Source organism: Falco naumanni, chromosome 8 (assembly GCF_017639655.2).
Source record: "Falco naumanni isolate bFalNau1 chromosome 8, bFalNau1.pat, whole genome shotgun sequence".
NCBI classification, from domain to species: Eukaryota; Metazoa; Chordata; class Aves; order Falconiformes; family Falconidae; genus Falco; species Falco naumanni.
The window spans coordinates 60,510,863-60,538,696 of NC_054061.1; the positions used below are offsets into that span (position 1 = coordinate 60,510,863).

Below are 27,834 nucleotides of genomic sequence, written 5' to 3' on the forward strand. Positions count from 1 at the left end.
CAGTTATCTATTCTTCCAGTTTAGGCAGCTGAAAAGCTGAGCCGTGAGCATCCTTCTGGGGGTCTAGAGAGGCGAATAGTGATTCAAAAGACAAAAATTACAGCTTTGAAAATATCTTTTGGAGTATGTTAGCTAAGGCTGCAAAGGAAAACCCAGTGATCCCTTTTCTGGAGTGACTGTAGGTACTAGATGGTGTATCTGGCAATGTGTATGTACTGCTGCTTCTGGTTCTTACTGCACCAAGGGCTTGTCACCGTGGATTTTTCTCTGTAATAATATGTAAAATTTATTTCACAGTTATTGGTGACTATTACAGCTACAGTAAGCTTTATTGCTGTATTACATGAATATAATGACTATCCTTTAATCTACACTATAGAGTGGCTTTCCAGGACCCCCTGGCCCCAGTGGCCCCCCTGGCCCACCTGGTCATGCAGGTCCCCCTGTAAGTAAATTAATCTTTTCATAATCCTCTCATATTCTTTTATATGAGCTTCTCCTTTCCTCTGTTGTAAATATTAGGTACATGTTCAACCGATAAATCTAGATACTATGCTGAAGAATGTTATGAATAAATTTAATCTCCTGTTAATTGGGCTGTACCACCTATGCACCACCAAGACTCGGTGGCCTGAGGGCTATATACACAGCATATTGTGCATCCTTGGGTCCCCGTGTTCCCCTGAGCTTTCTGTGATTCTGTGGGGTTTCAGCTAAGGTTGCCTTAAGATATGCCACCACCTATCATCCCCTGTTAACTTTCCCAAATGATTATTCATGCAAAAAGTTTAACAGGAGATAAAGGAAAGTGGGAATCCTGATACGCATTCAGTGAATGTGGAAAGGGTCTGAGGTTTTGATGTACATTTCCATTTAAAGGAACCGTTTTAATTCTTTTTTCCATCGAAGTATATTTGGCTTGGGTCTGCTGATTGCACCTTTGGTCATTTGTTGACAGTTCTGACTACCATTTTCCTTATGATTATGAGATTAATATAAAATATAGTAACACCATGGAATGATGCATGTAATTGTTCACATCATAACTGGTTTCTTTGCTGCATTACAGGGCTCTGCTGGATACCAAGGTTCCCCCGGAGAACCAGGGCAACCTGGCCCTCCTGTACGTATACATTACCTTTCACTATATGTGTTAAAGGCTATACATTTTACAAGCATGAATCTGTCTCATCACTGGGGTGGGTTAAAATTGTCAGTTCATCCTGTCTGTTTGCTATCATGTATGTCAAATCTACAAGTATTTTATGGCACCGAATGCGCTTTTAATTTGAAAGAGACTTAATATTTTTTATTATTATAGTTAATATTAATTATTTTTCTACAGGGACCTCCAGGACCTGTTGGAATGATAGGCCCAGCTGGTCCACCAGGAAAAGATGTAAGTTCACTATTACTCATCCAGTGATTAATAAATGGCAAGAAAGAGAGTTTATTAAATGGTAAGACAGCAGAGCACTTGATTCCATTGCATTTAAGAATTGTTAACATCACCCTATTTCCCAATTTGACAACAGGACTGTAAGAAATCAGATTTGACTTACAGTAGGTATAAATGTCCATTCCAAAAAAGATTCAGTATTAGTGGGCAATTTGAATGACAAATTTATATTTAAAAAAACAAACAAACAAACAAAAAAACCCAAGCGTGAATTATGCTATTTTGATCTGGTGTCGAAATAATTGGCACTTAAAAAGAAAAGCAGACAGCAGTAGTAGTTGTCTGCTCCTGTCAGATCTTGCTTTGAGAGTTAAGGCTGTTAAAACCATCTTTTATGTCACAGCCACAGCTGGGAGTCCTGGACAGGTATAGTACAAGGCAAGACAAGCAGCTAAAGTTTTTCTCCTTTTTGAGTGTTTTTCCATGAAAAATAAGTTTTCTTGTTAAAAACTGCAGTTCTAAATCCTGGTAAGTGTTTTTCAGGAGGCAGTTATATAGCAAACCCTGCTATAATCTTCCCCACTGTCTTTGGTGAAGTTTCACCTGGTTATTCCAACTCACCTTGATCTACTAAGACTGGTTCTTTGTCAGTAACTGAAGCAACAGCACAACAGTGAAAAAAAAATAATTTCTTTTATTAGGGAGAACCAGGAAGACCAGGCAGACATGGAGACCGTGGAATCCCTGGAATACCGGTATGGAAAAGCCCCCAATAACAATGGTCTTCTAAACTAAGGTTTTGTTTTCCCATTTAAAATTACTCAAGTGAACGTGACACACAATGAACATTGGTTTGTGCTCTTCATACAGTAAATTTCTGTTTTATTAATCATACTGTCTTTGTGTTTTTAGGGTCACAAGGGACACCCTGGAATGCCTGGGGTGCCTGGGATGAAAGGTCAACGAGTAAGTATTGAGTATAGCTGAGTCTGTTTCTCTACTTGAATTATGGTGTTGCACTGTTGTGCTCTTTCAATCAATTCCTTGCTAAAGAGACTGAATCATAGAATGAAAGGCCAATTTCTGGACAATGTAATCTGACCTTCTGTAGTAAAGACTGTTAAATTTTATCTGGTTACCTTGTGTAGAGCTCCATCCCAAATGCTGTGCTGAAGCCTGCTTTCCAGAAAAGCATCCACTCTTAATTAATGGCCATGGAGAGATGAAGGAATCAGACCTGTTGTTCAAAAAGTGGTCCAATAGCTGATAGCACTCATTATTAAAAATATGCCTCTTTATATGAGTTTGTCTTGAAGCTTAATATTTTGCCAAGAGGACTCAAGTTTCCCAGAACACAAAAGGAACACTAGTCACAGATATGGTTTTCCTTTCCCACAGGGTTTTGATGGAAAAGACGGTGCCAAAGGTGACAGTGGTGCTCCTGGTCCAAAGGTAAAACCCCATAGTGTCATCTTTGTAATAGGTAGAGTAATATCCTCATAATTTGTTACATAGCTGTGCTTTGCATATTACACAATGATAAAAATCCATTAAATGTTAAAGAAATTAATTGAGTTATTTTGATATATTATAATTGACTCCATGAAAAGAATGAGACTCATTCTGAAGGAATTAGGTTTTTGGAACCACATCATATCGTGATTTTCCAGCCGTGATAACAATAACATTCTAAAATGAAAGGGCATGCCTGGATCATCTGACTTTGTTGCATAATATTAAAGGACTGAGCCTTCATGATTGTGGTTTTTTTCTGTTTTATTATTTTATTCTGTCACTTGCTTAGACTTCTCAGGCCTCACAGGTCTCAGTTCATGCTGAGGACACTCAGCACCATGCAGAATGGGGCAATGGATTGGGCTGTCTCATTTCTGTGTCTCTTTCACTTGAACAAACCAAAAAATGTTTTCACCAAAGTTCATTCTGTCATTGGTATTTTCTTTCCATAACAGGGTGAAACTGGTCTTCCTGGAGCAGCTGGGGTACCAGGCCAACCGGTAAATATGTATATCCTGTAGTATTTAAATGGAAGTGCCAATGGCACTTCCCAGTTAACTGAGTTACTCATCTTCCTTTTAACTTATTTACCCTACCACATGCACTGAACAATGCTGAGATACACAAATACGAGCAATGTCTCTTTGCTCAGCCATATTATTTTGGAAGTTGTTTAACAGACTCCTTTTCTTATGTTTTCTAGGGACCAAGAGGTCCGACTGGTGAAAGAGGAAGACCCGGGAGTCCTGGTGGCCCTGTAAGTGACTGCATCTGTTGTTCTTATCCAGAAGCAGCACACATTTTGTTTCAATATGTTGAGAATTCCCTACTTCATAGATTTACCTTAAAACAGGTATAATGCAGGGAATTAGAAAACTATATAGCATCTGTAAAATCATACATGAAAACTTTCCGGTCCCCAATTAAAGACATAACTCTTCTAACTCATGATGTGGTCACCATCTTATTTTCTATTTCCTTATTTTAAATTAATAGATTGCACATTAAAGGAGAGTTCAGTGTTTCAGCATAAGCTCAGGTTCAGCCAAGAGGAATAGGGAGGAGGAGTCAAAGCAAAGGGTATCAGCAGAAGGCAGAGAGAGGAAAAAATGCAATCTCAGAAGTAACCTGCAGGAAAAAGGTAAAATTACTTTTTGACCCAGATTAGGAGGTACATTCTTTGCTCTGAAGGAAGTCTGAGTTCATAGCGTTCAACACAATCAGCAAAGCACAGCTGAAGTATAATAAGCAGCAAGTTGTTCATACATGCACTATATAACCTGAGCAGCAGACCTGGTCTAACATGTCTACAAGACAGTCAACAGGATTTAAATCATACCACTGTTAGGATTTTGGAGTGAAATTTTAGTCTTTTATGTGAATTACATGTAACTGTTACTTTGAAATATACGTGTATTGTGATTATATTCTTTTAACCTTAAGAAATGTCCCCACAGGTGATGCTTTGTAACTGTTAGCTTCTTAAGAAATGTAGTAAAAATACATTTTTGCACCTTCCTCTCTCATCATTACAGTACAGATCACATAAAGCACTGGACATTCCTTCACAAAATACTTAGTTAATTATCATTTTAGAATTTCACAGTTGAGGAATCCTTGGGTCTTGGTAAACCAAATGGGAATGTACAGATACAAAAAGATGATGGGCATGATGCATGTGGGTCTGTGTCTGGGGTAGCGCTCTGTACCCAACGCCTCTCTTCTTTCTGCAGGGTGCCCATGGCAAAGATGGATCTCCAGGAGCAGCAGGCCCACCTGTAAGACACTTTACAGATGTTTGACTTTAAGTATTTGTGTTGCGCAGGTCTAATTACTTCTAGTTGATGTTCTGCAGTGCCAGCAAACCCGAGGCTGGGGGTGCACTGGTTTAAGAATGATGATTTTATTTAATTAGATTTCATATCTGTGTTGATTAAGATACCTGAAGCACAGACTGCAATAGGAGAACTTTAACACTGAAAGTCAGAAAATGCATAAATCCAGAACGAGATTATTCTTACAGAACATACAGATGGGTAGAACTGCTGTTCTCTATGCAGATAAAATTTTGAATAGTCTTATCAATTGTATTATTTAGCTATTTGAGGTGCGCAAAAAGTTTTCTTTCCCATCTGCATAGAAACCTGAGCATGTCCACTTGTATAGGAAACAAGTATATTGGCTTTTTTTTTTCTACTACACCTTTTTTATAATTAGGACAAATTTTGAACATTTTTTTATAACTGAATCTCTTTAATGATAGCTTTCATGGTTTTTAAATTTACAGCACAGAAATTTAGCTGAATATGTAAAAGGGTAACTAAGGTGTAGGTGTGATATTTTAGGACTAGCCAAACTTCATCTTCTGCAGCATGATTTATATTTGCTATTTTGCCAGGTGTTTCCTTACTCAGAGAAAAATCCCATAATTAGACTTTTTTTCTTTAACTTAAGATTAATTCCATATGGCTTTTACCTTTTGCATTAATAGTATTTCTTTCACTTTTAAGGGTCCCCCAGGTCCCCCTGGAACTGCAGGATTTCCAGGCTCTCCAGGTTTTAAGGTATTCAGCTAAAGATGCATACTAAGATAGGGTTTGGTCCTTTCTGTAATTAGCCTGCATCTTTATTTTATGAGTCCTCCTTTTTCTGGCTGCTATTACACGGCTTGCAAGCCTAGAACAGATGTGTTTTTCATATGCAGCATGAGACAAACTCTATCGTCATCACCTTCATGAATACCTTCTCCAAAACACCACTAAGTGGTAGACCCAAGCCTTATGTTGTGCTTTGGGAGGGGCTCAAGTGAGATTCCCACAGCTAGAGGGGCTGTGCAGGGCTGGCTGGAGTGCATAGGTACCTTGGGCCTCAGCACCAAGCATGCCACACCAGTTTGGCTTTTGCCCTCAAGTGATGATGGTGATAACCTTCTTCCCAAATCTCGCAAAGACGCCACAGTAGAGGAACAAACCATGAAGCTAATACTGATTGCCCTGGAGACAAGACTGAAATGGATTCCTTTTCTCCTTTTACTGTTTGTCTCTAGGGTGAAGCTGGTCCTCCTGGTCCTGCTGGTTCTAGTGGTAGCCCTGGAGAGAGAGGAGAACCTGGTCCTCAGGGTCATGCTGGGCCACCTGGGCCTCAGGTACATAAATACCACACGGGAACTGAGAAGTGTTATGCCACCTGCTCTTCAGAAATCCCTATGTGTCCTTTGGTTGAGTCTTAGGTTAGCAGCATTGGTTATTTGTACATTTAATTTTTTCAGGGCCCTCCTGGAAGAGCTGGAAGCCCTGGTGGCAAGGGTGAAATGGTGAGTACTTTTCATATCGCTGTCTTTTGCTGCCCTGTGTTGGTGAGCATCTCTGTTTGGACTGGGCAGAGTCCAGTAATGCCATGCTTTCTTCATCTCTGTCTGCTGTTCACTCTCTACAGGGACCTTCTGGCATTCCTGGTGCACCTGGTCTGCCAGGAGGCCGTGGTCTTCCTGGTCCTCCAGGTACAAGCGGAACCCCTGGAGCAAAAGGCCCTCCGGTGAGTTACTGACATTCATTACACTGGTTGTACAAACAAATATAGTGGAAGTCGTTCTGACACCCTTAAAAAAACCCTTGAACTTGTCCTATTCACTTGAGAGGGTCTAATAAATTATTTTATAAAAGCAATAGGTAATTATTTTTTATAAATATATATGTACCTTTTACACATGTATATATTGTCATATATAAAAATTATACGTAAATATGATACTATTTATTTGCTTTCCTGGTCTATCTATCAATTCAGAAACACACAACAAAAAATAGCTTGTTTAAAATGGCTACTTTAGACAAAATCTGTTGTTTTAAAATCCTAATTTCACCTGTTTGAATTCCCCTGCCTGAGTCCACAGTTTGCTACTCCCTAGTGAGTCGTATGTACCCTTATACTGTCATTTACCCCAGCAGGTTCTTCCCTGACAGCTTTACACCACACATGGTTTTTGGTCAGAGAAAATACTTAGGAATTTCAAGAAAAAGTCTCAGTGATGTCTGAAATAGCAGGGGTTTTAAAAATCCAGGAAAGGAAAGAAGTGATACAATCTTAAACACCGCTGAGTAAAATTTTATGTCTGTTTCTGAGCTAAGTCCTTTGCAGAATGTAAAATAATAAAAATGAAAAAATTGGAAAGATGTCTTTTTCTTAGTATTTTAGTACATCTAGTAGCTCTAGAATACTAACCTGTTGCATCCCATAATTTTATTCGCATTTTCTCCTGTTTAGGGTGAACCTGGTAAGAATGGTGCAAAAGGAGATCCAGGCCCAAAAGGCGACCGTGTAAGTGATTTTAAAGTGTGTTCAGAGTCCTCTTCCAAGGAAGTCTGAACCCAGATTCATTGCCTATACAACACCCAGCGGGTATTTTTGGAGACTTCTGACTTCACTGGTGGGCTTTCTTGTTGCTGTTGCCAGGGTGAAAACGGCACCCCAGGTGCTCCTGGACCTCCCGGTGAGGAAGGCAAAAGAGGCGCAAACGGCGAACCCGGCCAGAACGGCATCCCTGGCACGCCTGGAGAAAGGGTAAGCTGCTGCAGATGACCGTGCACCCCAGGTACTTTTTGAGTTAATACACGGACAGCAAAACCTGGTCTTCAAAATATTTGGAGGAGAAGTTTGGCTCCATATCTGTTCTCAGCAAATTCCAGATGGGAAACTGGGTTACCAAACTGGGTAGAATTCTTATATAGCTCCTCCTCTGAATTGCAGCACTTGCATCTATCTCAGTCTGTAATTAATTTATTTTTTTTCTTCTTCTGATACTGGAGAAGCAGTGTTCTTATGTACCTGGAAGCTGTATCAAAAGATTTGTGCTGGAAAGCAACCATAAACTGTGGCAACTATGCAGGAGGGGAAGAAAAGAAAAAAAAAAACTAAACAACCAAATTTCAAAATTACTTCTCCATTATCAAAAATGAACAATTCACAAAATTTCAGTTCTGGAAAGAGAAAATAACACTAATTCTTCTACATTCAGGATATGTTTTTATGCCAACATTGTCATTGTCAATAGATCTTAAATGTCAATAATATCAATAATAATGTTGTCAGGATGTCTCTTATATTATACTATCTTTAGTGCCAACAGGTTTTTTAGCTAGTAGGTTTAAGAACTTTCCAAAGAGCATTCTCACAAAGGAATTCCTGGATTGATTTATTCAACAAACTAAATAGCAACATCCTTACAAATTTTAGATTTCTATTCCCATCTGAATCAAATGAAATTGTTTTGAGCTATTTATAACTCTTAATTTATTAATTGATTACAGTATTTGCTGAAACTATGAAGAAACTGAAGATGCACAGTGAACAAATTAATCATATTAAATATATGAATGGTTTGCAAATTAAATTTTATAATTCAAATGTCTTGTAAGCAATGAAGATAGTAGTAAGTGTAAATATTTAACCAATACTATAGAGATCTTGAATTAGAAGAAAATAATTGTTCAAGACAAAGTGTTGTTTCATTTTTTATATGAATTTAGAAACATACATAAAGTAACTAATGCAGGGACAGTTAAAACTAATGGAGGACAGGCTATGATTTCAACAGAAGGGATATATCCAGAAAAGATAATTCTGTAGACATTTTTGTCACAGTAAAATGTCGTTTCCATCTCTTTCTTTCATTAATTATGATAATAGTATATCTAAGGTTAATAGTTTAGAAAAAAAACCTCAGTTGCCATTACATAAGTCCTATTGCCCATGATCCATATTTTGTTCTTTTATTTGGCAGGGCTCCCCTGGTTTCCGTGGCTTACCTGGTAGCAATGGGCTTCCCGGTGAAAAGGTATGGGTTTTCCTCTAAAAAAACAAAATCCAAAACTTCTGGAGAATCCATCTGAATTTGAACGGATAATTTCAGATTCAATATGATGCTGATTTCCTTATGGTGAATGTCAACATCTCTTTTTCAGGGTCCTGCAGGTGAACGTGGTAGCCCAGGTCCTCCTGGCCCCAGTGGACCCGCAGGAGAGCGTGGACAGGATGGAGGCCCAGGGCTTCCTGGAATGAGAGTAAGACAGAACATCTTCAAGAAAATGAGATAAACTCCATTAGAGATGCCTCATCTGAGTTGATGCAATAGAGGTGTCCAATTAGAAAAAATTGCTGTTAGTTCCTTTCAGTAGAGTACGTACATTCGTAGCGCAAGAGAGAACCATGCAGAGACATGGGGCATTCAGAGAACATCTGTCACAAGTGGATGGGGAAGCTGAATTAATGAATCTAAACAAAATGAATCTCTGAAGATGAACGTGCTCCCAGTTCTTAGAGTGTGCCATGTGCTATCATGAGATACAGCTTTAACCTCAATTAGCATTGGATGATTTTCTCTATTATCTATTTATATTTTAGCAAATATTATAATTATAAAAGGCATTATGTTTAATAGGCATATACATATATATTTAAATAGGCTTCAAATTAACATTTAAATAATTAAAGTATAAATCAATTTATATATTTCAATACAGTTAAGTATTACATTTATTGCTTATTTGCAGTTAAAGCAAATAAGCTGTTGATCAGATTTTCATAGTACATATCAAGAAGATTTTCAGAGATAATATACACCATTGCGTAATATGTACAGAACGTAAAAACATTTTGTGAACTATACTAAGAATTAGCAACAAATACACTGAAATTCAGAAGTTATTCTGACTGCAGGCTTCCAGGAGTTAAACAAGATTTTATTCAAAATGAAATTAAATTATTTAAAATATAACAAAAATAATATTTAAAAACATAAAAGAAGTTAACTGAAATACATTATAAATTGTTTTGCTTTTAAGTAGAGGTACGTAGTCAAAATTGTTTCATTCCTTGATTTTTACCATCTGAAATTAGTTTTCCTCCCAAGTAATGAAAATACAAGTTTTGTGCATATTGATTATTGTCCAATGCCTGGATAATATACAATAACTCTTAGAGAAAGTGATAAACTCCTAAAAAAAGAATTTGTTAGCTTTCTCTGATTTTTCCCCCCATGAGATGGGGAGTGGGGTGGGGAGCAGGAGGACTTTTAATCTTTACTGAAGAAGTGAAAATCAAGCAAGTAGTTTAAAATGTATTGTTATATATTTCAGTTTTGTAACTTGATGATAGACATTTTGAAATGAAGAATATCACTCTGTTTTCTTCAATTGCAGGGTTTGCCCGGAATCCCAGGAAGCCCTGGAAGCGATGGGAAACCTGGCCCTCCAGTATGTACATCGTGCAAATATTTAATACTAGTCCTACTCACCTTACCCTCGTCCCACTCTATCTACATGACAAGATGTTATCACAGTCAGATTAATTGTCTCTTTTTTTGTTTAATTACTACTTAATTATCACTTTATATGCTATCTCGTAATAATATTCTGTAAATCTCGTCATTTAATGCTATTTAAAATACAGAGTATACAGAAGCTTAGTTGAAATACAAAACACGTAATAAGTTTTGAATAACAATATCGCTATCCTAATCTCACCCTCACTCACTATTTAATGTCATGGATATTAATTTATTTCTCCTAACAGATGCCATTTCTTTATTTCTTTTTTGCTTATCCCAGGGTAGTCAGGGTGACTCTGGCCGCCCTGGTCCACCTGGTCCCTCAGGCCCACGTGGTCAACCAGGTGTAATGGGTTTCCCTGGTCCTAAGGGCAATGAGGTGAGTGGGGTTTCTCCATTTCTCCTGTGCTTCTGCTTGATCAACCAAATGTTAAAATAAATTGCTCCTTAGTGGGGCTATCTCACGCTGCAGCTTACTGTAAACTTACCAGAAAAATGTTTTAAATACGATCTTTCTTTTTTGTAAGGGTGCGCCAGGTAAGAATGGAGAAAGAGGCCCTGGTGGACCACCTGGAACACCTGTAAGTTTCATTAAGATTTTGTTTAATAATATTAAAATTTATTAGTGATACAGTATTAATTATTAATAATAATTTTATGAGTGTTTAAAAATATATATCAACCCATAACCATAGCCTACCTGTTGTCTTGTTATAGGGTCCTGCTGGGAAGAATGGTGATGTTGGCCTCCCAGGTCCTCCTGGGCCTGCTGTAAGTGTCATAGTCTCATAAAAGGCAATTATGAGTTATTGCCAAGGTGGTCTGGCACCTGTAGATAGAGACTGTAAATGTAGGGGAAGGAAAATATTTTTAATTACATGAAGAAATCTCCTTTTATGAAGACAGATAGAAGAGCTCTTCTTTCCCATTATTTTAATAAGTTCTCAAAACCTGAGTCAGGTATACCTTGTAGAAGTTGAGATGAAAAGTCAATTTAGAGCTCTTGGGGATCCTACCAGCTTTTCAAATCGAAGCGTATTACTGCTCCCTTTAATGTTTATAGCATTTCAGACTAGTATCAAGTACAAATGTGTCTGCTGAATTACATCTAACAGTTGGAGTGAAAAAAAGCAAATACCAGAACACCAAGATACATTAGTCTTTGGGATTGTGCAATGTCACCATCAAATCATGATAAGGAGGCATAGATTAGAGGTGGTGTGGAGGTGTTTGTGTGTTAAAATGTTCTCAGAAAAATTCTTTTTTCTCTTTTGTTTGACTCTAGGGTGCTCCTGGGGAGAGAGGAGAACCAGGAGCATCAGGTCCACCAGGCCTCCAGGTGCTGTGTATTTATTGTTTGTTGGTTTCTGATTCTTTTTCATAGACTAACACACACGCAAAATGAAAAGGAAAAAAAAAAAAAAAGAGGCCTCTAAACATTTTCATTAGGGTGCATGTCATCATATTTTGAAGTAAGACAGATCAACTGCTTGACAAAAGTTATTGCTTAGTATTTCACAACTGCAAAACAGTTGGCTTAGCTCAGTAGATTATGTCACTTAAAACCTCTAGCCATCCAATTATCACCTCCTCCCCTCTAAAGGATTGCAATGAGTTGGGCACACATCTTTGTGTCAAAAAAAATTGCTAGATAGGAAAACATATAATTCATCTATGTAACATGGATGATAAAATCGTTCTTCCATATAGGGATTGCCTGGTGGACCAGGACCAGCTGGAGAGAATGGAAAGCCTGGAGAACCAGTAAGTAATAATTTTTTAATTTTTATTTTTTATTTTTTTTAAGTAACAAAATATAAATGAGAAATTGTTTTTAGATTACAGTTCCAAATTCAAACAGCTATCAGCATTCTGCAGAGCAGGGAAGTCTGATTTTAGGGATACTAGGTGAAAGAAATAGGATGCCGACCACAATGCAGATTTACTAAGTGCATGGATAACTTACACTTATTTTCTCATTAACAGGGGCCAAAAGGTGATATTGGAGGACCAGGATTCCCAGGCCCTAAGGTAAATTGTACAGCAACATTTCTGTAATGACATAAATGAATTAACGAACTATGAACCTGAAAACAAAGAATAATGTGTTTCTTTGTCACAGGGTGAAAACGGTATCCCAGGTGAACGTGGTGCACAGGGTGCCCCAGGGCCTCCTGGAGCAAGAGGTGGCCCAGGCCCTGCTGGCTCAGAAGGTGCCAAGGTACCACAGTTGCTTTCCTGCTATTATGTCTAGCATTCGGGTTAATATTTCCACCACCCACCCACCCCTAATTATTTTTTATTACTCTGTAGGGTCCTCCTGGCCCCCCTGGTCCCCCTGGAGGCACAGGGCTGCCTGGCTTACAGGGAATGCCAGGAGAAAGAGGCGCTTCTGGAAGTCCTGGGCCAAAAGGGGATAAGGTAATACATCCACACTCTGTCAATTTTATGCTAATTTAGTGTTAGTTTCCCACACAGCACTGAGATTGTTCACATTTTCACTTTTGGTCTGATTTCAGACATACTATGGATATAGCAGTGTGATATGGATCCTATATATTAAGAAATATAGGATTTTCCACCTGATTTAATATATGCTAGATATTTTGCTGTGCTAGATCTCTTGGGGGAGGGCTACCTCAAAACAGTTCTAATGAAGCTAATAAACAGTGGGAATAGCTTATACCATGGCATACAGTTTGGCATAGACTTCATTTTGAATCAATTTGGATTTGGTTTATTTCCACCAAAGTATTCAGCACCTGATGCAGAATACTGGGCAGAATGTCATCCCCAATTTTAGACTTGTGTGATCACAATAAGAAAATCTGGTTATGAGATACCCTCAGTATGAGTTCCTCTCCGCAATAATGTTTTAATTCTTTTTTCCCCACCCCCATTATTATGCTCGTCTTACGCTTGCTTTTTGCTTATGGTTTTTACATCTTATCCTTGCTAGGGAGAACCTGGTGGCAAAGGTGCTGATGGCATTCCTGGTGCAAGAGGAGAGAGAGTGAGTGGTCTTTAAACACATAACAATTTATCAGTTAGCTTCAGACAGTCTAGGCTTAGAACATAAGTAAACTTACAGCTAATAAATATTGTCAGGAAAGGTAAAGTAGTAACCCCATTGTATTTCATCCTGGCAGCGCAAATCTGGTTTCGTAAACTAAACTAGACTTAAAACTAGTTTTTGTGAGTACAGCTGCTTGGGTAGATATAATAGACATTTTTTTTTGCAAGCAGAAGATTACAATTAATTGGGACAGTGTTTTGGAGGGAAAGCAGCAATACAAAAGTAGAGAAAATGTTACTAGCTTCATACACCCAGCTGACTGAGGGGGGAAATGCTGGTGATAATAAAGCATGAAAAGACATTATGATAGTAAGTATTCTCACACAGAATATTTCTGCAGGTTACTATCTAGGATATATTTATACATCTATATAGCATGTACACATAAAATAGACACTTGAAATATATGCATATAATTTAATGAGTACGTGCAAGCAGTATATACATCAAAATAATGAGGTATGGCAAATATATAAAAATGCAGCTTCTATGAGTTGGAGGAAATAGAGAAAAAAAGTATTTCAAACCATAAAGTACACATTAAATTCTCAAGAAAGCAAAAGGTCAGGGAGCTAGTCAAGAGATTTTGAACATTTACTGAAGAAACATGGACCAATTATCTGTAAGAAAAGTTAGGGCAAGGCATAATTTTTATTGTCTGCCATTGAGAGAGATCTACTAACTTCAGGTGGGTTTGGATTAAGTTTAGACTGTTGGGAACAACAAAAAAAAAAATATAGGATCAATCAAGTGGAGATCTCTCACATCGCAAAATGGTGTCATCTCAGAGTGTCACTCCAAAATGTAGCATGCAAAAACAAACAGGCATTGTAGACTTCCATTTAAATATCTTTAGCAATCTGTTTACACTGAAACAGAAATTATATTTATCAAAGGCAGAGGAATTAACATTCTCATGTTTTGACGCAAAATATATTATTTTCTAATCGTTTAGGGTAATGTAGGTCCCATCGGTCCTCCTGGTCCTGCCGGCCCACCTGGAGATAAGGTAAAGCATCCTCTGTAATGATGTTTGATACTGTAAAGTCACACCAGTGGCCGTCTCATGGGAAGAAGAAAAACAGCTACTAATCGTTCTTGTGCCTTACAGGGAGAGACTGGTCCAGCAGGTGCTCCTGGTCCAATGGGTTCCCGTGGTGGTCCTGTAAGTGATAGTACTTTTCTTCCAGTATCACTTTACTATGGCTTCTCTAGCCTAGCATAGACATCAGCGTTGCACCTATCCCATCAGGAACACATGTGGCTTGACTTCAAAATAAACTAAGCACATTTAGCTCCTGTTGGCTCTTGGGATTTACAGGTACTAAGGACTCTAGAAAATCAGTGCTTTTAACGCTGTAAAGGGGTTGGATGGCTGCAGTGACAGGTCAGGGCAAGAGTGTGAGCAGTAGTTGTTTCCATCTTGTCTTACAGTTAAGTAAACTTTTTTAAATGCTCATACTTTTTTTTTTTTTAGATAAAACAGCGCATTTGGATCTCAGTTGCATATGGGCTGTGTTCAGGGTTTATACAGGTGTAACTGAAATCAGTTTGCCACACTTTAGATTATTATCAGATAATTCTCAAACAGGTTTCTTTTAGATCTCAAGAGCAAATATTGTTTTGTGCAGGGCTTTTTTCCCTCCAAAGGATGACACAACAAAGAAACTTCTGCAGTGTTCTCTAACTTGTAAAGTGAAGCCTATTTTTCTAACATCTTCCATTGCTAACATGTTTTCTACAGGGTGAACGAGGAGAACAAGGTCTTCCTGGACCTGCTGGCTTCCCTGGAGCTCCAGTAAGTATAAATTTCTAAAAGCAATTGAATGTGATTATCTGTTTTTAGTTTAAGTTCATCCATATCTCAGAAAGGCTTGCTGTAACCCTTTTAATACACATACCTGCTACATACGTTTGATTCATTTGCAATTCTTTCTGTACTCAGTCACACACAGAAGAACATTTCTTTATCCTTCCCTTCATGTACTGGAAGACCCATAGAATTCAATTACATTCACATTTCATTTAATATCTAAATTCTTTTCAGAAGAGTACCTGGATAGGGTTTCTCAGCACAGTGATATCATCTGCATTTTTTTGAGTCGTAATAAAACAATATAATATTTCTACAGGGCCAGAATGGAGAACCTGGTGGGAAAGGAGAAAGAGGCCCACCTGGTCTAAGAGGAGAGGCTGGACCCCCTGGAGCTGCAGGTCCACAAGGTGGTCCTGGTGCACCAGTAAGTTTTTGCTGTTCCTTATTGCTACACAGAGGTTTCTTCAGTTCTCCCTCAGCCTCAAGGTGGCTGGGCCCGAGTGCAAGCATCTGAATTGCCTAAAACTTAATGACACTTCCTATAATTTTAATCTATTTATTAAGTCATTTTCTTGATCTATTTCATTCCATGTAGGGTCCACCCGGTCCCCAAGGAACAAAAGGAGAACGTGGATCTCCTGGAGGCCCTGTGAGTAGTTCTTTGACTTAGTTGCTATTAAATGATTCTGTTACAACAAATGTGATATAAATGAAAAACAAGGGCTTCAGGGACTTTAATTGTTCTTGAACTTCAGATACTAAAGTGTTCTAGAAGGAGTAATTAAAGTTGAGGTGTTTAGTGATCTGGATTACATTGATTTTACTATAAGTAAGGTGCCAAAATAACTTTTGGCACAGTGACCCAAAACTTCAACATGGCTTATCTCAACACTTACTAGATTTACATGCCATCTTTGCCAAGTTTCTCAGAGCCCATTAGTTCACCTTTGAGGAACATATGGGACCTTCCCTTAGGGGAAAAAAAAATCAATAAAAATTTTAATTTCTTTTTCTGTTTCAGGAGATTTAATATTTTAATTCAGATTTTAAGCAAAACACCTAAATATAATTAGTATTCAGCTGTTGTATAAAAATAAATTTGTTCATATTTTTCCAATCTTCAGAAAAGGACAACTAAAAGTATTGATCTCTTGTAGGGTGCTGCTGGTTTCCCTGGTGCTCGTGGTCTGCCTGGTCCCCCTGGTAGCAATGTAAGTTGTCTTAACCCCTTTTTTATTTTATTCTTACCTTGTGAGTATATTTAGATGTATATTAATATATTAAATTATATTAAGCTGTATGCACCTTAACATGAATAGGATGTAAGCAAAAGCATTCTCAATATGATGTTTCAACTCGGGGAAAAAATTCTCCAAAAAAAGAGATTACTCTCCTCTTAGTTCATATGGAATAGCAATTCATTCACTTACTGTCTTGATACTCCTCCTGCTTTTATGGTTTGTTCTCCAAAGCCCATCGGAGTTAGTGGAGTCCTTCTCCTGGATCAGGTCCTCGAGTATTTCTGTGTGTGGCAGTCATTCCGTCTTCTCTCTTGCTTTTCTATGATGCAAAAAAATATTCGATTCAGAATCTTGAATTGGTATGCATTTTCAAAACTATGTTTTGTAGCTCACTGTTGAGAAATCTTTTTAGTTGCCTGTATGGAATGGAATTGCATAAGATTTAATTATCCTGGGTCAGAGGAGTTTAGAAAGATTCTTGCGGCAAAGTTTCTCTCTTATGATATGGCCTACATGTAAAGTTTAGTCTACCAGTCTGCAGTATCCTATTGTAAAAATGTATGCTGGTGCATCAGCTAATTACAATATTTTATGCAATATCTGTGTGTGAAGAAAAGCTGTTTCATAATACCCTTGCATGTTCAACATGCACCTACTTTTGACTCACATAGTAAAAATTAGATTCCAATTTTTGATTCTTTAAAAACTAAGAAAATATAAATAACACAATGCATTTACACATTTTGAAATCAAAATTGTAAGTAATCTTTTGTTTTATGGTAACTGAGGTATAAGGCAAGAAAAATTATTTCTTTTTTAACAGATTTTTATTTTCTGTCTTACGGTTACAGACAGATGCAAATTTGAATATTGCTAAATAAAAAGAAAAAATAGGATTTTATTTAAGGTACCATTAAAGTCAGTGTAACTCTTTCCATTGATTGTTTAAGGCAATAGTTCTAATGAAAGACATTTCATTCTGCACGTGTCCAAGACACCACCTTAAAGGTATCTGGTATGAGTGAGTCAAGAAATTAGCAGGGTCTGCTACTGGTTTTCAAATTTCTGTGGCAGAGCCATAGGCAAGAAACTTGTATCCTGTGTCAGATGCATTACAACCACTGGGCATCCAAGATGTGCAGGTGTTGTGTTATGCAAACAATGTGTCCAGACAGTAGGTAGAAAAAAAAAATAAATCAGTTTTGAAAGTGGTAGTTGAAAGGATTACCTTTATAAGACCAGACCAGATTTGGGTGCATAGAGGCTCGACCCTAAATCTGCCTTCAGGCAATGACTCAAGTCTGGCTGGCTTTCATGAGCAAAGATCAATGCCATAAGCATATGCTACTGTTTCAGAGAACACAGCTCACGCACTCTTTTTTTTTTTTCAATTATTGTCAGGGCAGTCCAGGTCCCCCTGGTAATGCAGGACCTGCAGGCAAGGATGGGCCTCCTGGACCCCCTGGTAGTACCGGTGGTCCTGGCAGCCCGGGACCTGCTGGAACAAGAGGTGAGCCCGGCCCGCCAGGCGAAAAAGGGTCACCAGGCGCACGAGGAGAAAGGGTAAGTATACATCCAGCCGGGGACTGTTATACCAATATATACCAATAACAGGGGTTGATCTCTCAAGAATAAGAACCCACTGACTGAATGTTGAAGATACTCAGTATTGACTGATCTGACCTTTTCTTAAACAGGGGGCACCAGGTGAACCAGGTCCTCAAGGCATCGTTGGTGGCCGGGGTAGCACAGGTTTGCCAGGTCTGCGTGGCCCGAGTGGCCCCCCCCGGTATGGCGGGTGCCAAGGTGAGAGCACATTCACTGCAGCAGTAGCCTCAAAGCTAACGCAACGGCTGTAATCCAGCCACTAAACATAGCGTAGAGATACAAAAAGTAATGAATGTGTTGTATTTTTTAAAAAAAATGCTTTTTAGTCTAGACACTACGGAATTTACTGTTATTTGTATTTGCGTTCAGAAGATTGGGCTTTAAAATGTCCGGTCACCTGCAGCTGTGGGATGTGAGATTGGCTTTCATCTCTATTACCAAGAGCCCTGAATCAGATTATCTAGAAGTATATAGCCAGCTTCACACGCTTAAGGAGGGTTGTGGACTATAAACTCTCCTTGAGACAAGGTGTGAGTCGTAGTCTCACCTACCACAAGATATTTATCTTTCCTTAATTCTCGATAAGTTTCTTGCTTAAATATTATGACCCCAACAGAAAAATACTTTCAGTTCCCTCTAGAAAAAGCGATGTGAGGCTTGGTTTGTATTTTATCACTAATATAGTGACAGACTGGCATTTTTTTGTTAACTGTTTTGACTATTGGTTTTGGGTACATAAGAAGAGAAATAAATAGAATATGCAATGTTCCTTGGGTTCAATGGCCTTGCATGAAGAATACCAGCAATATAAATTTGGCCAAACTTTTTTTTTCATCTTTCTTGTTTTCAGTATTCACAATCACCAAAGTCACACTGGCCCTTAGCTTTATTAGATCTCCTTCATAACGACCATATATTCAATTGAAGATGTAGAACAGTATTTCCCAAGTACCTTATCTGCAATGAAACCCCTTCCCTTTTTTTTCAGGGTGAAGATGGTAAACCAGGCACGAACGGTATCCCAGGAGAACGCGGTGCTCCTGGGCCACAAGGTCCTATTGGACAGAGAGGCTTACCTGGAGAGCCTGGCAGAGATGTGAGTAGATGCGTTAGACCTTCCTGCTAGCTTGTGAGTTACAAATGGGAGATGCTGGGAGTAAAGGTGCTCCAAGGTTCACAAAGCCTTCCTCAAGTGCCTGACGCACAGGGACCTGGGCAGATTACATTTTCGTGTAAGGTGGAATAGCCTGCTGTCTCTGCACAGCTCTGTCTCCCTTGGAACTGAACAAGAGATGGCATTGCCCATATGCCTACAAAATAATGAAGGTCTTCCAGATCTTTTAGGGGCCAATCCACCTTCAGGAATTCTACCCTCTTGAAAATGCTCTTTCTTTGATAAGCATTATTTAAGTTTACTAGAGCGCAAGCTGTTTATTCCTCATCCAATTTATGAACAAACTGTACCACTCTGTCTCCCTCCCAGGGTAACCCTGGCTCAGATGGCTCACCCGGACGTGATGGATCCCCAGGAGGCAAAGTAAGGAATCACCAATATCTTTAGATTGCCAAAAAAAAGTTACATAGAGATGACGATATACATAGTTCTGTGCTATGTAACTTGTTCCTTAAATCTCTTATGCTCCAATGAATATACATTTTACACTGTACTTCTGTAACACACTAAATTTATTATCCTGTCAACTGTTACTCTGCAGGGTGACCGTGGTGAAAGTGGCTCTCCTGGCCCTCCAGGACCTCCTGGTCACCCTGGACCTGCAGGTAGCAGTGGTGCACCTGGAAAAGCTGGTGAAAGAGGATTTCAGGTAAGAAATACCTTTTCTATGCAAAGTCTATTTCATGCAGTAATAAAGAGGAAGCTTGGAAGATTCATACATTTGTTACTGACATAGTCTGCTGGCATTGAGGACCTCTCTTATAAGAATACCAAGGGGAAAGACATCACAGTTTATGTTCCTGATAACTATACAAATTAAGCTTAAAATCCACATACTCCTTAGGATGCCAAAAAGCACATCATCCCACCAGGCCCTATCTTAATTTCCATCCCATTTGGTGCTTATGCAGCAGAAGCGATGTTATTTATTTGAACTAAAGGAGTAACTTTTGGAAGTCCTCAAGTTATTTCTGAGAAGTGATGACACCAGCACAGCTTGAGCACTGAGCAACTCACAACGTGAAGGAGTCCAGTGCACGTAGTATGTATCAGTGCCTACAAGCAGCTGAGTAAGACGAACGTGGGTAGAGAAAGGAACTGGCCAAAATTCTTGCTGATTGTATAGTGTGTGTGTGTGTGTAGCTTCGCCTTGTTTCCAACCAGCTGCTGGCTTTGAACATATTGCTTATCTGAAAATAAAAAGGCAGTCTAGTCAACACCAAGTGATCCATATTCTTACTGTGTCACAGGGTCCACCCGGCCCTCCTGGCTCTACCGGTCCTGCTGGTACTCGTGGTCCTGCTGTAAGTTATATTTAAAGTATTTGTAATATCATAAATTCACCATATTATGTTATTTGGGTATTTCTTTATATGTTCCTTTTGTCGCAAATCTACTCTTAAAGGGTCCTCAAGGTCCTCGTGGTGACAAAGGTGAACCTGGTGAACGAGGCAGCATTGGCATAAAGGGTCATAGAGGGTTTCCTGGCACTCCCGGTCTCCCTGGTCCTCCTGTAAGTATTTTGCATTGGATTGGGAATTACAGCTGGGTTTAGTTTCTGTAGTTTAGGTCCCAGGTAAATAGTTAGCCTTAAATAATGTACTGAGGAAAGAAAAAAAAAAATCTGTGTAATTGGATTGTTAAATGAGTTCAAAAGTCCAGATTCCCTGAATCAACCTGAAATAATTATTAATAAAGAACTGGAAGAAGCTGTTAGGAGCTAAAACTGGGGTTGCCATATTCCCTTTCATCTATGTGTCTGCCTTTGCCTGGAACAAACACTTTTTGCATTCATTTATATAGGTTACTCCTGATTAAGTTATAGAAGATAGAAACAGGAGTTAAAATATCTTTGCCTGTTAGAAATCTATGTTAGGCAGGCAACTAAATCCATGAAAAAGCTACTTGGAGTCCAAACACCTCACTTCTATCATGTATCTTTTGCAGTAATTAATAATAGTAGGGCAAAATGGGCATGAAATAGTAAACCAGTGAACTGTGAACATGCATTACCATTTTGAACAGTTCTTAATAGCTAAAAGAATCAAAGGGTAATAGACAGGCATGCCCTAGGTATTCAGGATAAATGAAAATTTTAAAAGTGATTTACAGTTAAAAGAACCATTAATAGCACTCATGGGTACAAGCGAGAACCAAGAAACCAAAACTCACACAATTAATCTACTAATGATGGCAAAAAGATAGAAGTGTTCACTATAAATGCAACCAATACCAACCTATTTAACAACACAATATAACCGGTTATCTAATGTATAACATGCGTTTTTAAAAAATCTGATACATTCTCATTTACATTATGACAGTGAGATGGTCAATAATCTTTAAACATATGGCTTAATCCTTTGTGGTGCATAAATAGAGCAAATTTTATAATGCATTTGAAAACATGAGTGTTTGTCAAAACATTTAAACAACTTTAGTGGTAATATGATTACAACTGCAGCATTATGAGCCTATAGCCATGTATTCTTCCAAAGCTCATTGATGTCCATTGGCTTTCTTGCATTTTGGATATCGCATTCATTAATATTTTTCCATTAGAGGATATTTAGATATTTTTTTCTGGCTAAAGAGCGACAGAATGAAAGCCATTCACTCTCATATTCGAAATAGTCTTTCTATAAGGATGTGTTTCATATAATCTTAAAGATGTTTTCCATGTCTGTCTTTAAGGTACACCCAACTAGTTGCAAAACATTACTGGGAGGTGTATGACTTACTTTTATTTTCTTCATAGGGTCCCCTGGGTCCACAAGGTGCAATTGGAAGTCCAGGAGCTTCAGGTGCCAGGGTAAGAAAAACTCCTTACTTAGTGTAACTAGAAAGAAGATTCAGACTGCTTAAAAAAAAAAAAAAAAAAGAAAGATAGCTGATTTAAAAACTCTAATGGGCAACAGCTGAAGAAAGAGAAAACACCTGATATTTCAAACATTTCTGTATGATTTATCTCACAAAGTACTTCTGAATTTGAGATTATCCGGTTAACTATTTTGACCATATTATTTGTGTTCAACGTTGTTCTAGGGTCCCCCAGGACCAGCTGGGCAGCCTGGAAAAGATGGTAGAGGTGGCTACCCAGGTCCAATCGGTCCTCCTGGCCCCCGTGGTAACAGAGGTGACAGTGGCCCTGCAGTAAGTAAACTGTGCACACTCAACCAAACCTTTAGGGATTAATCATCGAACACAGAGCACTCTCCCATTTAAATATCTCCCTCAGAAAATTCTGTATTTCATGGACGGAGTTTGTGGTAGGATTTATCTAGCTACCAAGGCTAAATTAAGGACACAAAAAAACCAGCACAAAAAACCAGGTCATTTGTAGTTCCGTCTAACTATTGATGTGTTGGGTGTTGCATTAATCTCACATAATCATCAACCTTTCTGCGTCCAACAGGGAGGCAGGGTCCCCACTTCAAAGCACAGACCCCCTTTGTGATATGGAAGCTATAAATTGGGTTTCCCACACTTCTGTAGGGGGGATGGTGCTGCAAAGGTCACTAGCATAGTCACTTCTCCTAAAGCCAAGAAACGGTTATTCTCTGGGTTTTGAGGGAAAGGGTTCCTTCTCCTTCTCAAAGCCCAGACAGAAGAAGGACAGTCACAGCTTGAAAAAAAAACAGGAAAAAAATTTCTCAATTTTAAGAAAATAAAGGTCTGGAAAGTCTAACAGATACTTATATGTCACAATTGCTATTATTTAATGAATAAATAAAATATTTACATGAAAATTCACATTTTCTTAAGATTAGGGCCTACACAGACTCTTAGTTTTAACCTGTAATCTCCACTCAGCACTATGTTCACCTTTTTTTTAGGGTCCACCAGGCCAGCCTGGTCCTTCTGGTCCCCCTGGTCCTCCTGGTCCATGTTGTGGTGGCGTGGCTTCCCTGGGTGGTGCTGAAAAAGGTCCAGTGGGCTATGGGTATGAATATCGAGATGAGCCAAAAGAAAATGATATCAATCTGGGTGACATCATATCTTCAATGAAATCAATTAACAACCAGATTGAAAATATCATTAGTCCTGATGGGTCACAGAAGAATCCAGCTCGTAACTGCAGAGATCTGAAATTCTGCCATCCTGAGCTCAAGAGTGGTATGTTTGTGTTTTATTTTCACCACAGTAGCAGATCTTCATTTTGTTTTTCATAAATGCTATTGTCTTTAAATATTTAAATGCATAGATCTGTTATAAAAACTTGACTTGTTTTATTTTAAACAAATATCATGATAACCAGTATAAATGTAATTATGATTTTGAACTTTAATTTACTCAGTGTATATAATGATTTCAACTACAATTCTTACATGCTTGTAAGTAAACATGTTTAAATAATTATTTTGAAAAAAAACCCCACAACCAAACCCAAGTTCTATCTTTATTTCAAGTGTCAGCCATATTATTTATAGCATTCACATGAATGCAATGTATTTTTATATCATCTTATTTTTTGTGGCATCGCTTTTGTCAGAGTTAATATGCTTCCTAATTTGGCTCAGGAACCTGGTATAGAAATAAGCTTCACCATCATGCAGTCAGATGTTTCTCCAAATATATTAAGCCCCTTAATATTTCTTTATTACTATTTTTTTTACCTCTAGGAGAGTACTGGATTGATCCTAACCAAGGCTGCAAAATGGATGCTATTAAAGTATACTGCAATATGGAAACTGGTGAGACATGCCTCAGTGCTAACCCCAGCACTGTGCCAAGGAAAAACTGGTGGACCAGCGAAAGCAGTGGAAAGAAACACATTTGGTTTGGAGAATCTATGAATGGAGGCTTTCAGGTACGGAATTACCACAGCTAACAGCCCGAAAGGTAGTACATCTATTGTACTCGCATTCATCACAATGTACTTAAAAATAATCCTGAAATTAAACTAGGCTAAACATTTAGCAGGTGAAATGATAACTATATGGACTGTCCCTAGACATGATTAAACCAAACCTGTTGCTCATGTGTTGTACTCTGCAGTTCAGCTACGGCGATCCTGAGCTTCCAGAGGATGTCTCAGAAGTTCAGCTGGCCTTCCTCCGCATCCTCTCTAGCCGTGCCTCCCAGAACATCACCTACCACTGCAAGAACAGCATCGCCTACATGGATCAAGCCAGTGGAAATGTTAAAAAAGCTTTGAAACTGATGAGCTCTGTGGAAAGTGAGATCAAGGCTGAAGGAAACAGCAGGTTCACGTATGCTGTTCTGGAAGATGGCTGTACTGTAAGTAAACAAGAATTCTACTATGGTAGTTTAATAACCCGTTCCCTCTAGAGGACTAGACCCATAATAAAGGAAGAGAGAGCTTTGCATGACCTGGGTAAGGCAAGGACACAGCTGCACTCCTATTTAAATCTGTGCTTTAGAGTCAAAGTCGACAGCGACCAAGTTTTGATCCATCCCATGTCAACATTAAAACTAAGAGTAATAGGAATCATCTTGGTCATTAAAAAGTAACAAAAAATAATTTAAAAAATGTCAAGGCTAGCTGATTCAAGCCATGGGCTATGATTGTGGGAGGGGGGAAACTTCTCTGTGCCTTGCTCACTGCCACAGAAAGCACGGGAGAGGAGCAGTCACATCAATAAGCGTGCTAGGCTGTAAGCATCTGCAGCCTTTTCAGTAACAAATACAAAACACCGTAGCACCATCCACAGTTTCTCCTCCTGCTGTTTAAGGTCCCCAAAGCACAATGAACACTGACATATAGGGCAAACCTGCCCTTTAGGGATGCACGAACATACCTACTCCATGGCCATTTCTTTAACCTGAACAGCTACCTCATTACACTTTTTCCTGAGGCCAAAACCACTTCCCAAAGAGAGTAGCCATCTGTACCCGCTCCCAGCACGCAGAGCACATCTCAGTCACAAGTCAGGGCGCTGGCACCACTCCAGAGTACGGTCCCTCAGAGATCCCATCCCTTCTGAGCCCCAAGGTCTACAGCCCCACGAGACCTCGCGTAAAAGGTCCAGAAATTAAGACTATTTAACTACGTGTTCATTTCTACAGAGACTGTGACCGACTTTCATAGTGGCGGGAGGGACACATTAAGATGGAAAGAGAAAGCATGAAATGCAGTAAACTGTAGGATAACTTTCACATACCCCTACAGTGATTTCTCTAACGTGTTGGCTTTTTTTCTTTTCTTTTTAACTTCACAGAAACACACTGGTGAATGGGGTAAAACAGTCTTTGAATACAGGACGCGCAAGACAATGAGGTTGCCTGTGGTTGATATTGCACCCATAGATATTGGTGGTCCTGATCAGGAATTTGGCGTGGACATTGGCCCGGTCTGCTTCTTATAAATCAAAGATTCTGCTCTTTCTGAAATCCCAGCAAACAGATTCACACTCCAACTGTGCTCCTTTGTTTTAGCCTTGTCAGCTATTACAGGTGACCATCTGTATCCCAGTTATTTATTAACAAAATTTCTGGGGGAAAAATAAATTTGAGATCAAGGGTTGGGTTTGGGTTTGGTTTTTTTTTTTTTTTTTGCTATTACACAAAGTACAGTAAAAATGCTTTTTTGCTCTATTTTTTTTTACCAAATTCCATCTTCAAAACATGTCTCCGTGGTGCTATAATACAACTTCAACACTTAATAAAACAACACTGTGTTCTATTAGTTGAATGTTAGCCAATTTACAAAGCACTGATTGCTCCCAGTACCAAAGTTTACCCTCCTTTCTAAGATGCAGTCCATAAAGCTAAAAAGACCTCCCTGTTTCAACTACCTCAACATGGACAGAAACTGGGATGTGTCTGATGAGTCAAACCAAAAATCCAAACAAATCAGTCAAAACACCTTGGACCCATCGGTCAATTCAGTGGAATCATTTGGTATAAAATTGTCTATTTCTGTACTGATTAGCTGTGAAAAAGTACAGTGTCTTTTAAGAGTTCAATACCTTAATGTCAGTAGTCACCATAAGTTTATTGTTGGATTGTATTCTGTTATCAAAGGTGCTTCTCTACTTTCCTGTCGTTGCTGGTCAAGACCACTAAAATTAGGGAAGTGTAAAAGACTAATATGATGGTGCTAATGTATTTTTCACTCCTAACTCTGCAAGTCGGGGTTATTGACTTGCTTTAAAAAGAAAAAGAGAAAAAAAAAAACAACACGTAAATGATTTAAAGCAATTGTAAATGTCTCCTGTCAAAGATCAGCATTGGCATGTCCTAGTTGAGAACTTTCTCCCTTCACTCTGTAAAAGTCAATAAAGATGCAAAATTGTGAACTTCTTCTGTCACGTTAACACATTTATAGTGTTGAAGGTTAACCATCTTTGTAAGCTTTTATATGGTTGTTGGTCTATTCCTTACAGAGACACATAATAAAATATCTTAATAAAACTCCTTGTTTCATAAAACTGACTTTTAAAATTTATTTCAATATTTGTATCTCTTTCTTTGGTACCACTTATTTTTCCAGGATCACTTTTTTGAAGGAAAAATTGGTAATCCTAAGGGATGAGGTTTATGCCGTCATACTATGAAATTTTCATTCTTTCTTTTTCCAATTCTCTCCCCAGCCAGTGGCTCAGTTTTTTTCAAGCGTGGTGAGCTTCTCTGACTATCAGCATGGATTCAGCTCTGACAGCAAGAGCCAAAACAGCTCCCATGCACCTAGGCAGACCAGTTTGGAGGAAATACAAGAGTTTAATCATTCCTCCCCCCTAGAAAACCTGCTTCAGCCTAAATAAATAGGCAGTCACAGGCTGCCACCCTTTCTGATGGCAGCTTAAATAATGGCCTAAGGGGCTCCTACAGAGCAGGCTAGCAACACTAGCAGTTTGATGAAGCTGACAATCTAAGCAGCTGGATATTTTTTATGGTCCCTGGAGCTGCACAACTAAGTCATTTCTAGATTCTAGCAAAAAGTCAAGATCAATTACCACAGCAGTTTGTCAGTGCCTGAGCTTCAGGCCAGAAGGAGGAAATTATCTGCACACCAGAACCTGGGCCATGAAACCTCTCCCAGAGGTAAACGCTGACAGATGCTCCTCACTCTTTCAGTGAAGGAAGATACAAAGCCTGCCCCCACACGGTGCCTGCACTGCCAAGTGACGCTCCACTGCCCAGAAGCATTAAGGACCTTCTACAAGGTCAAACAACAAAAAAATAGGGAGAAAAAATGTTCAGATTCTTAAAGGTTCTCAATGATGAGGGTGGATTATGCATCCTCTGAGAACAGTTTCTGGATTGGACCAAGTGGGAAAAAAAGGGCAGAGAAATACTGTTTCTTAGGGAATCTCACCAGATTTGGATCTGAGCTAAGATGCTGCCCTGCTCTGGCATCAAAGAATCTGGATGTGCCCACAAAGAACCAAAACAGTGAGGGTCTGGGGGGACCTTAACAGCACAAATTTGATATCAACACAGGCATGACTGTATTTTAGTGCAACACAAAGGAATAGTGCCAACAATTCATAAAAAAGTATTTGCTTTCGCAGAAAACCTCCTACTTTTACGGTGAAAATAGCTACCGTTTATGGAACATGAGAATTACAAGCACGTAATAATATTAATCTGACAAATTACATGGTAGGGAGTCTTTTGATTGGAGTTGAAATTTTATGGAAGCGGCTGGTAAGAACGCTGCCTGGTGGAAAAAGGCATTAAAAAAAACTGTTCTTAATTCCCATGGCAGGAAAAAA

The 27,834-nt window shown here is 38.8% G+C and overlaps 1 protein-coding gene across 1 annotated transcript in view; it reads left to right on the forward strand.

Annotated features, from left to right (window-relative positions):
* The window catches only part of COL3A1 (collagen type III alpha 1 chain), a 52,861-nt gene extending 26,314 nt beyond the window's left edge, over nucleotides 1-26,547 (forward strand). Inside the window, 47 exon segments of the mRNA XM_040603726.1 lie at nucleotides 380-445; nucleotides 1,070-1,123; nucleotides 1,346-1,399; nucleotides 2,101-2,154; nucleotides 2,312-2,365; nucleotides 2,798-2,851; nucleotides 3,370-3,414; nucleotides 3,618-3,671; nucleotides 4,648-4,692; nucleotides 5,425-5,478; nucleotides 5,961-6,059; nucleotides 6,183-6,227; nucleotides 6,350-6,448; nucleotides 7,178-7,231; nucleotides 7,367-7,474; nucleotides 8,694-8,747; nucleotides 8,875-8,973; nucleotides 10,111-10,164; nucleotides 10,519-10,617; nucleotides 10,766-10,819; nucleotides 10,956-11,009; nucleotides 11,524-11,577; nucleotides 11,949-12,002; nucleotides 12,225-12,269; nucleotides 12,361-12,459; nucleotides 12,552-12,659; nucleotides 13,198-13,251; nucleotides 14,270-14,323; nucleotides 14,426-14,479; nucleotides 15,059-15,112; nucleotides 15,447-15,554; nucleotides 15,726-15,779; nucleotides 16,288-16,341; nucleotides 17,773-17,934; nucleotides 18,069-18,152; nucleotides 18,154-18,177; nucleotides 18,968-19,075; nucleotides 19,463-19,516; nucleotides 19,695-19,802; nucleotides 20,404-20,457; nucleotides 20,559-20,666; nucleotides 21,912-21,965; nucleotides 22,199-22,306; nucleotides 22,990-23,269; nucleotides 23,776-23,963; nucleotides 24,152-24,394; nucleotides 25,336-26,547. Coding sequence (XP_040459660.1) covers nucleotides 380-445; nucleotides 1,070-1,123; nucleotides 1,346-1,399; nucleotides 2,101-2,154; nucleotides 2,312-2,365; nucleotides 2,798-2,851; nucleotides 3,370-3,414; nucleotides 3,618-3,671; nucleotides 4,648-4,692; nucleotides 5,425-5,478; nucleotides 5,961-6,059; nucleotides 6,183-6,227; nucleotides 6,350-6,448; nucleotides 7,178-7,231; nucleotides 7,367-7,474; nucleotides 8,694-8,747; nucleotides 8,875-8,973; nucleotides 10,111-10,164; nucleotides 10,519-10,617; nucleotides 10,766-10,819; nucleotides 10,956-11,009; nucleotides 11,524-11,577; nucleotides 11,949-12,002; nucleotides 12,225-12,269; nucleotides 12,361-12,459; nucleotides 12,552-12,659; nucleotides 13,198-13,251; nucleotides 14,270-14,323; nucleotides 14,426-14,479; nucleotides 15,059-15,112; nucleotides 15,447-15,554; nucleotides 15,726-15,779; nucleotides 16,288-16,341; nucleotides 17,773-17,934; nucleotides 18,069-18,152; nucleotides 18,154-18,177; nucleotides 18,968-19,075; nucleotides 19,463-19,516; nucleotides 19,695-19,802; nucleotides 20,404-20,457; nucleotides 20,559-20,666; nucleotides 21,912-21,965; nucleotides 22,199-22,306; nucleotides 22,990-23,269; nucleotides 23,776-23,963; nucleotides 24,152-24,394; nucleotides 25,336-25,482 — 3,867 coding nt within the window. The 3' untranslated portion in view covers nucleotides 25,483-26,547.
* The last annotated feature ends 1,287 nt before the right edge of the window (nucleotides 26,548-27,834 follow it).